Raw genomic sequence first — 10,794 nt, 5'->3', positions numbered from 1 at the left:
AACTATTTTGAATGGTACAATATGAGAGTCTTTACTGCTTATAATCCTTTCATCTATGTTGAAAAAGCTTCTTGAAATTTTAATAAACATTTTCCCCATATTTATTCAAAATATATTTCCGTAAGTTTAAAATGATTTTCTCATTAGATATAACCGAATTTTGATTCTATAATAACACTCTTCCTTGCGGAATAGTGGATAAAAAGAAAATTTTACAACTTGTTCTAAGAATAATTGTTGATATTTCAAAGCATTTGAGATGTATTATTATTTTCATGAATTTAGATGACTTAGATTAAATTTGTGGTAGTACACTACAATACAAAATCCAATCTAAACATAGTCATAGATTTATTATATTTCTATCTCTATTACTTGTAACATACTCCTATTACAGTTATCAAAGATGAAGGTGACATGATAAATTTCTTCTTGCTTTGTTGATGAGTCCAAAGCTGGTTTAAGTCTCATTTTTTTTGATTATCTGGAAATCTGAAACAAATAAATTACAAAATTTATTTTACATTGAGGTAGAAAGTAAAAAAACATTCACTTGAAAGACATTTAGTTTTTTTGTAATTTTCAGACATAGCTTAAATGATAAAAAACACTTAATATTATGTGATATTTAAAAGTAAATCTATGATTTTTTTTAAAAATCTATGATTTTTTTTAGATAGTGTTTCAGTATTATCAAGTACTAGATGAAATTATTCTTCTTGTGTAGAAACAGTTTATATGTAGCCTCTTGCCTAATTTGTATGCAACAGAAACTTTTTTTTTTAAAGATTTTTATTTATTTATTTGACAGATAGAGATCACAAGTAGGCAGAGAGAGAGAGAGGAGGAAGCAGGCTCCCCGCTGAGCAGAGAGCCCGATGCAGGGCTCTATCCCAGGACGTTGAGATCATGACCTGAGCTGAAGGCAGAGGCTTTAACCCACTGAGCCACCCAGGTACCCCAGCAACAGAAACTTTTTACTTGATTTACCATACCTACTATGTTCTTCCAAATCTCTGGGTCTTGACTCAAACTTTCCACTGTAGATTTTCCAGGTTCTCCTACAGGAAAAAAGATGTATAAATTTAATTGTTTGTCACCAATACAATTTACAGTTTACAATTTACTGGGAATCTGTTTTCAGAGGTATCTACCCTTATCATCTGTATGATAGAACTGTATGTATCACTTGTGTCACCACGGCAGAGTATATTGGTCAAAGATGGCCACGATATCTCCTGCTTTACATGTTCCTCAACAGTATGAGCTTGTCACTCCCCCACCCAGAGGTGGAATCTAATTCACCTTCTATTGAACCTGTGCTAGGCTTAAGACTCTTTTGTAATCATTAGAATGTGGTGAGAGTGGTTACATGATTTCTGAGGCGAGGTCAGAAAAAGCTGTGCAGCTTCCTTCTACACTTGATCTTAGCCAAAAGGCTGAGAAGTGATTGTACAGCTTCCTCTGGTTCTCTTGGGGTGCTTACTTTGGAGGGAGCAAGTCACCATATAATAAGCCCTACCACCCTGCCATTCTGGAGAGGTCCCATAGAAGATGCTTGAGTTGACAGTTCCAACCGAGTCCAGAGTTCCAGCCATCCCTCCAAGGCTCCTGTCTGTGAGAGAAGCTGTCTTGGAAACTTCAAACTAGCCCACCTGTCAGCTGACCACCACCATTGGGTGACCTCAACTGGTCTAGCATTCAAACCATGCTTGAATTCCTAACCCATAGAATTCTTGTGATACATATAAAATGGTAACAACAATAGCTACCTTTTGAGGGATAAAATGATCTGTTAAAACAATACTTGGAAGGAAAATGAATTTAGAGAGCAATATAAAGTATCCAAATAATTAAATCAGATATGTTAATTTTGTACTTAAGTTTAGTATCTGTCCTTTTAACTTTCGAGTTGAATCCACTGGGATTAATCTAATAAAATTCTCTTTATTCTTTCTTATCACAGGCCTCAGTCTCGAGATTCCCCTTCATTTCCTATATTTTATTTTCTGCCAAGCTCTTATTTTGTCCCCATCTCCTACCATAACTCCTGAAACATTTCCTCTGTATCCTTATTTCCTTTTCCGAAATTCCCATTAGTTTCTTGCTCTAACAGAAACGTGGCTGTCCTCAGAGGACACTGCCAACCCAGCAGCCTATTTTGCTTTTCTTTTTGTCAGTCTTGCTACCATTGGGCCTGGAGATGGGTAGGTGTCCTGCTTACACCCTACTGTTTCCCAGTGTTTCGTTTCCGTAGTGTAGTGGTTATCACGTTCGCCTCACACCCTACTGTTTCCCTCCAGGACATTAACTTTCTTTCCTTCCCTTCCTAAAACTCAGTCATCAGTTTATACAGTCAACTATCATGATTTACTTACAACAAGGCTCATTCTCAGTTGATTTTTTATCATTGGCTCATTGTACCTTACTACCACTTTCTTCATTTTGCAATTTAAATGCCCATGCAGAAGATTCTTCACCCTGGATCTCAATTCCTTGAGTGCTATTCTTCTAGATCTGGTCCCATACCCTACTGTAGCTATTGATTCCTGTGGATAAACTTAGACCCTGTCATTAGCAATAACTTCAAGCCCCCTCAAATTCAGTTGCCAACATTCAAAGACTTGACTTCTTGCTTTATCTTTCTAGATCACTCCTTCTAGTTCCCTAACACGAGCAATTCATCTCCTTCCCTGGGACTCCCAGTCCTGCCACATTTTCATTGTTCCTCCCCATTTTGATCCCCCTCTCCCTTACTTAACTTAAATTCTATGGCCCTTCTCTCCCTTGCATACAGCCTGACCGCTGACCCTTTTCCCACTTCATCATACTCACTTGACAAAACTATAATCCTAGATAAATCCAACTGTCTCCTTATTCCTATCCTGTACTATATACCTCAGTGTGACAGGAAAAATGAATAACCAAGCCTCACTTTAAATTCATAGCCATAGACATTAGCTAGCCATCCTATTAAACATTCCTGGTCTATTCATTCTTCTCCTCCCATAGATGGTTATTTAGCTCTTTCTTCTATTTTCCCAAACCTCTGACCCTGTCCACGGATCATTGTTTTCAGCTGATGATGTATTTCCTGGTTTCATGGAGGAAATAAAAGACAACAGGAAAAAACTTCCACAAGCTCTGTATTAACAATTACTTTCCTACTTGTTTTTGTTCTATATGCTCTATCTTACCTATGCTCTCATCTAAGGCTAACCCCAGACTTCATCGTTTCTTGCTCACACAAGACATGGCTCCAGTAATTCTTTCTGCCTCCCACTTACCAGAGTACCCCCAACCAGCCCCCAGCCCCATTAGATCTCCCTTATCAGCAAATAAATATTTAGTTGAACCCACATGACTAAATTCTCACCAGTGAATGTAAACAAAGTAACACACTGCTTCTGGGTCTGAGCGTTAGACATTGGGCAATTATTCCTTCTTAAAAGTTCCCTTTTCGTTAGTCTTGGACAACAGAGCCATTACCCCCATGATTCAGTTTCTAACGTGTAGATAATGACAACACCCTAGGGAGTGATTTTGTCCCATGGGTGGCTTTTGGAAATGTCTGGAGAACGTACTCATTGTTACAACTTATAGGTAGAAATGCTACTGGCATCCATGGGGTAGAGGCCAAGGGTGCTGCTAAATACCCTGCAGTGACCGTGACAGCTGTACCCCAGCCCTCTCACCGACAAAAAATTCATCCAGTTCAAAATTTCAATAGTGCAATTTTGAGAAACCCTGCTCCAGGGGATGGTGGAGCAACAGAACACAAGATCATGGTCCCCTAAACGCCTGTGGAGCTACCTTGTGTATGCAGACTGCTCACTTAAGGAAGAAAGAAATTTGTGTATTCTTTTTTTTAATTTTTTATTTATTTCTTATTTTTTATAAACATATAATGTGTTTTTATCCCCAGGGGTACAGGTCTGTGAATCGCCAGGTTTACACACTTCACAGCACTCACCATAGCACATACCCTCCCCAATGTCCATAACCCCACTCCCCCTCTCCCAACCCCCCCCCCACCCCGCTCCCCAGCAACCCTCAGTTTGTTTTGTGAGATTAAGAGTCACTTATGGCTTGTCTCCCTCCCAATCCCATCTTGTGTCATTTATTCTTCTCCTATCCCCCTAACCCCCCATGTTGCATCTCCATGTCCTCATATCAGGGAGATCATATGATAGTTGTCTTTCTCCGATTGACTTATTTCACTAAGCATGATACGCTCTAGTTCCATCCACGTCGTCGCAAATGGCAAGATTCCATTTCTTTTGATGGCTGCATAGTATTCCATTGTGTATATAGACCACCTCTTCTTTATCCATTCATCTGTTGATGGACAGCTAGGTTCTTTCCATAGTTTGGCTATTGTAGACATTGCTGCTATAAACATTCGGGTACACGTGCCCCTTCGGATCACTACGTTTGTATCTTTAGGGTAAATACCCAGTAGTGCAATTGCTGGGTCATAGGGTAGTTCTATTTTCAACATTTTGAGGAACCTCCATGCTGTTTTCCAGAGTGGTTGCACCAGCTTGCATTCCCACCAACAGTGGAGGAGGGTTCCCCTTTCTCCACATCCTCTCCAGCATCTGTCATTTCCTGACTTGTTAATTTTAGCCATTCTGACTGGTGTCAGGTGATATCTCATTGTGGTTTTGATTTGTATTTCCCTGATGCCGAGTGACGTGGAGCACTTTTTCATGTGTCTGTTGGCCATCTGGATGTCTTCTTTGCAGAAATGTCTGTTCATGTCCTCTGCCCATTTCTTGATTGGATTGTTTGTTCTTTGGGTGTTGAGTTTGCTAAGTTCCTTATAGATTTTGGACACTAGCCCTTTATCTGATATGTCGTTTGCAAATATCTTCTCCCATTCTGTCAGTTGTCTTTTGGTTTTGTTAACTGTTTCCTTTGCTGTGCAAAAGCTTTTGATCTTGATGAAATCCCAATAGTTCATTTTTGCCCTTGCTTCCCTTGCCTTTGCCGTTGTTCCTAGGAAGATGTTGCTACGGCTGAGGTCGAAGAGGTTGCTGCCTGCATTCTCCTCAAGGATTTTGATGGATTCCTTTCTCACATTGAGGTCCTTCATCCATTTTGAGTCTATTTTCGTGGGTGGTGTAAGGAAGTGGTCCAATTTCATTTTTCTGCATGTGGCTGTCCAATTTTCCCAGCACCATTTTTTCCATTGGACATTCTTTCCTGCTTTGTCGAAGATTAGTTGACCATAGAGTTGAGGGTCGATTTCTGGGCTCTCTATTCTGTTCCACTGATCTATGTGTCTGTTTTTGTGCCAGTACCATGCTGTCTTGATGATGACAGCTCTGTAATAGAGCTTGAAGTCCAGAATTGTGATGCCACCAACTTTGGCTTTCTTTTTCAATATTCCTTTGGCTATTCGAGGTCTTTTCTGGTTCCATATAAATTTTAGGATTATTTGTTCCATTTCTTTGAAAAAAATGGATGGTATTTTGATAGGGATTGCATTAAATGTGTAGATTGCTTTAGGTAGCATAGACATTTTCACAATATTTATTCTTCCAATCCAGGAGCATGGAATATTTTTCCATTTCTTTGTGTCTTCCTCAATTTCTTTCATGAGTACTTTATAGTTTTCTGTGTATAGATTCTTAGTCTCTTTGGTTAGGCTTATTCCTAGGTATCTTATAGTTTTGGGTGCAATTGTAAATGGGATTGACTCCTTAATTTCTCTTTCTTCTGTCTTGTTGTTGGTATACAGAAATGCAACTGATTTCTGTGCATTGATTTTGTATCCTGACACTTTACTGAATTCCTGGACAAGTTCTAGCAGTTTTGGAGTGGAGTCTTTTGGGTTTTCCACATATAGTATCATATCATCTGTGAAGAGTGATAGTTTGACTTCTTCTTTGCTGAATTGGATGCCTTTAATTTCTTTTTTGTTGTCTGATTGCTGAGGCTAGGACTTCTAGTACTATGTTGAATAGCAGTGGTGATAATGGACATCCCTGCTGTGTTTCTGACCTTAACAGAAAAGGTTTCAGTTTTTCACCATTGAGAATGATATTTGCAGTGGGTTTTTCATAGATGGCTTTGATAATATTGAGGTATATGCCCTCTATCCCTACACTTTGAAGAGTTTTGATCAGGAAGGGATGCTGTACTTTGTCAAATGCTTTTTCAGCATCTACTGAGAGTATCATATGGTTCTTGCTCTTTCTTTTATTAATGTGTTGTATCACATTGATTGATTTGTGGATGTTGAACCAACCTTGCAGCCCTGGAATAAATCCCACTTGTTCGTGGTGAATAATCCTTTTAATGTACTGTTGAATCCTATTGGCTAGTATTTTGGTGAGAATTTTTGCATCTGTGTTCATCAAGGATATTGGTCTGTAGTTCTCTTTTTTGATGAGATCCTTGTCTGGTTTTGGGATCAAGGTGATGCTGGCCTCATAAAATGAATTTAGAAGTTTTCCTTCCATTTCTATTTTTTGTAACAGTTTCTGGAGAAGAGGTATTAATTCTTCTTTAAATGTTTGGTAGAATTCCCCTGCAAGCCGTCTGGCCCTGGGCTCTTGTTTCTTGGGAGATTTTTTATTACTTCCTCAGTTTCCTAATTGGTCATAGATCTGTTAAGGTTTTCTATTTCTTCCTGGTTCAGTTGTGGTAGATTATATGTCTCTAGGAATGCATCCATTTCTTCCAGATTGTCAAATTTGTTGGCGTAGAGTTGCTCATAGTATGTGCTTATAATTGTCTGTATTTCTTTGGTGTTAGTTGTGATCTCTCCTCTTTCATTCATGATTTTATTGATTTGGGTCCTTTCTCTTTTCTTTTTGATAAGTCTGGCCAGGGGTTTATCAATCTTATTGATTCTTTCAAAGAACCAGCTCCTAGTTTCTTTGATTCGTTCTATTGTTTTTTTGTTTTTGTTTTTTTTGGTTTCTATTTCATTGATTTCTGCTCTGATCTTTATGATTTCTCTTCTCCTGCTGGGTTTAGGGTTTCTTTCTTGTTCTTTCTCCAGCTCCTTTACGTGTAGGGTTAGGTTGTGTACTTGAGACCTTTCTCGTTTCTTGAGAAAGGCTTGTACCACTATATATTTTCCTCTCAGGACTGCCTTTGCTGTGTCCCACAGATTTTGAACTGTTGTGTTTTCATTATCATTTGTTTCCATGAATTTTTTCAATTCTTCTTTAATTTCCTGGTTAACCCATTCATTCTTTAGAAGGATGCTGTTTAGTCTCCATGTATTTGGGTTCTTTCCAGCTTTCCTCTTATGGTTGAGTTCTGGCTTCAGAGCGGTGTGGTCTGAACATAAGCAAGGAATGATCCTACTCTTTTGACACCAGTTGAGACCTGATTTGTGACCCAGGATGTGATCTATTCTGGAGAAGGTTCCATGTGCACTAGAGAAGAATGTGTATTCTGTTGTTTTGGGATGAAATATTCTGAATATACCTGTGATGTCCATCTGGTCCAGTGTGTCATTTAAGGCCTTTATTTCCTTGTTGCTCTTTTGCTTGGATGATCTGTCCATTTCAGTGAGGGGAGTGTTAAAGTCTCCTACTATTATTGTATTATTATTGATGTGTTTCTTTGATTTTGTTAGTAATTGGTTTATATAGTTGGCTGCTCCCACGTTAGGGGCATAGATATTTAAAATTGTTAGATCTTCTTGTTGGACAGACCCTTTGAGTATGATATAGGTTCTTCCTCATCTTTTATTATAGTCTGTGGCTTAAAATCTAATTGATCTGATATAAGGATTGCCACCCCAGCTTTCTTCTGATGCCCATTAGCATGGTAAATTGTTTTCCACCCCCTCACTTTAAATCTGGAGGTGTCTTTACGTCTAAAATGAGTTTCTTGTAGGCAACAAATAGATGGGTTTTGGTTTTTTTTTTATCCATTCTGATACCCTGTGTCTTTTTATTGGGGCATTTAGCCCAATAACATTCAGGGTAACTATTGAGATATATGAATATAGCGCCATTATATTGCCTGTAAGGTGACTGTTACTGTGTATTGTCTCTGTACCTTTCTGATCTACTACTTTTAGGCTCTCTCTTTGCTTAGAGGACCCCTTTCAATATTTCCTGGAGAGCTGGTTTGGTGTTTGCAAATTCTTTCAGTTTTTGTTTGTCCTGGAAGCTTTTGATCTCTCCTTCTATTTTCAATGATAGCCTAGCTGGATAGAGTATTCTTGGCTGCATGTTTTTCTCGTTTAGTGCTCTGAATATATCATGCCAGCTCTTTCTGGCCTGCCAGGTCTCTGTGGATAAGTCTGCTGCCAATCTAATATTTTTACCATTGTATGTTACAGACTTCTTTTCTCGGGCTGCTTTTAGGATTTTCTCTTTGTCACTAAGACTTGTAAATTTTACTCTTAGGTGACGGGGTGTGGACCTATTCTTGTTGATTTTGAGGGGGGTTCTCTGCACCTCCTGGATTTTGATGCTTGTTTCCTTTGCCATATTGGGAAATTCTCAACTATAATTCTCTCCAATATACCTTCTGCTCCCCTCTCTCTTTCTTCTTCTTCTGGAATCCCAATTATTCTAATGTTATGTCTGATGGTGTCACTTATCTCTCAAATTCTCCCCTCGTGGTCCAGTATCTGTTTGTCCCTCTTTTGCTCAGCTTCTTTATTCTCTGTTATTTGGTCTTCTATATCACTAATTCTTTCTTCTGTCTCATTTATCCTAGCAGTGAGAGCCTCCATTTTTGATTGCACCTCATTAATAGCTTTTTTTATTTCAACTTGGTTAGATTTTAGTTCTTTTATTTCTCCAGAAAGGACTTTTATATCTCCAGAGAGGGTTTCTCTAATATCTTCCATGCCTTTCTCAATCCTGGCTAGGACCTTCAGAATTGTCATTCTGAACTCTAGATCTGACATATTACCAATGTCTATATTGATTAGGTCCCTAGCCTTCGGTACTGCTTCTTGTTCTTTTTTTTTTTGTGGTGAATTTTTCCGCCTTGTCATTTTGTCCAGATAAGCGTATATAAAGGAGGAAGTAAAATACTAAAAGGGTGGCAAAGACCCCCCAAAAATGTGCTTTAACCAAATCAGAAGAGACCCCAAATCGTGGGGGGGGGGGAGAAAGGGGATAAAAAGAGGTTCAGGAAAAAAAAGAAAAAGATTAAAAAAAGAAAACAAATAAAGAAAAAATATAAAAAAGAAAGAAAAAATATATATATTAGTTAAACTAGTTAAAAAACATTAAAAAAGAAAAGGGTAAAAGTTTAAAAAAATTTAGCAGAAGAAGGAAAAAGAAAGAAAAAATAATTGAAAAAAAATTAAATTAACCGCAAGACTAAAGAATCATGGGGAGAAAGCCATGAGTTCTGTGCTTCATTTCTCCTCCTCTGGAATTCCGCTGCTGTCCTAGATATTGAGCCTGCTTTCCTTGGTAGATGAACTTTGTCCTGGCTGGATTTTTTGTTGATCTTTTGGGGGAGGGGCCTGTTGTAGTGACTCTCAAGTGTCTTTGCCTGAGGCGGAATTGCACCACCTTTACCGGGGGCCAGACTAAGTAATCCGCTCGAGTTCGCTTTCGGGAGCTTTTGTTCCCTGAATGCTTTCCATAGAGTTCCGGAGGACGGGAATGAAAATGGTGGACTCCCATTCTCTAGCCTGGAGGAGCCGAGAGCCCGGGGCCCCACTCCTCAGTGTGCCTCCAGAGAACAGCGCCCAATCACTCCCGTATCCCCTGCCTCCAGGTGCGCTCCGAGTTCACCCAGCCTGCTACCGGTTCAAGGTAACCCCGAGCTAAGAGCTCAGTCCTCGCCTCTGTCTCTGTAGCCGGCTTCCCCGTTCTAATACCTGCGAGCTCTGTGATACTCCGACACCCCCGATCCTTCTGTGATCCTGCGGGACCTGGGGCCACGCTGACCCCGCGTGGGCTTCACCCTGGGTTAGCCTCTGGAGCAATGTCCCTCAGTGGAACAGACTTTTAAAAGTCTTGATTTTGTGCTCCATTGCTCTGCTTGCTGGGAGTCGGCCCCTCCCCCCGCAGTCTATCTTCCTGTCGCTTTGGAGTCACTTCTCCGCCAGTCCAACCTTTCAGAAAGTGGTTGATTTTCTATTTCTAGAATTGCTGTTCTTCTTCTCTTCAATCTCCCGTTGGATTTGTAGGTGTTTGCAATGTTTAGATAAGCTATCTAGCTGATCTCCTGCTACCTGATGTAGTCTCAGCCTGCTACTTCTCCATCTTGACTCCTCCTCTCAAATTTGTGTATTCTTAAGCTACTGTACCTTGGGGACTCTTTGAAACAGGATCTTAGCCTTTACCTTAAGTAACATCATTCTTTTAGGTAAGGAACTACCTTGGGTTTTCTCAGTTTAATATATGTCTTTGTATGACAATATATAGAACATCCTAACATCCTAATACCAATTTTGTACTATGTAATGTCTTAAACTCAGCATTCCCTTTGGTTTGGCAAGATGTAACAATATCTCTTAAGCTGGGAAAATCTTTTCTGGATTTTCCAAGTTTAAAATTATGCCTGGTTTGTCTCAAATAATTGTTTTGCATTAATTCCCCAGATGCTGAGGAAAGGTGATTTTTATTGGGAAAATTTTCCAAGTAGATTCCCAAGTAGATATGGAATAGCCATATCTGTAGCTATTCTTTTACTAAACTTCGGCCATAATTGCTTGTTTAAATAAAAGACAGTCACACTCTCTCTGTGCTGGGAAGCCTTAGCAATGATTCATTTATACACGGGAACACCTGAACTCCTCCTTAAGTGTTCTGATACTTCTGTTCATTTGCAACAAGAAGAGACCACTGG

General features: G+C 39.3%; 1 protein-coding gene across 1 annotated transcript in view; it reads right to left on the bottom strand.

The window, feature by feature from the left end:
- Window positions 1–332: 332 nt before the first annotated feature.
- The window catches only part of TTC29 (tetratricopeptide repeat domain 29), a 257,036-nt gene continuing 246,574 nt past the window's right edge, over window positions 333–10,794 (bottom strand). Inside the window, exons 12-13 of the mRNA XM_045987535.1 lie at window positions 996–1,061; window positions 333–492 (exon numbers count right to left, since the gene is read on the bottom strand). Coding sequence (XP_045843491.1) covers window positions 461–492; window positions 996–1,061 — 98 coding nt within the window. The 3' untranslated portion in view covers window positions 333–460. The remainder of the gene's footprint in view (window positions 493–995; window positions 1,062–10,794) is intronic.

This window comes from Meles meles, chromosome 2 (assembly GCF_922984935.1).
Source record: "Meles meles chromosome 2, mMelMel3.1 paternal haplotype, whole genome shotgun sequence".
Taxonomy (NCBI): domain Eukaryota; kingdom Metazoa; phylum Chordata; class Mammalia; order Carnivora; family Mustelidae; genus Meles; species Meles meles.
The sequence above is the reverse complement of the archived record's forward strand: the minus strand, read 5'-3'. Positions and strand labels throughout refer to the sequence as shown.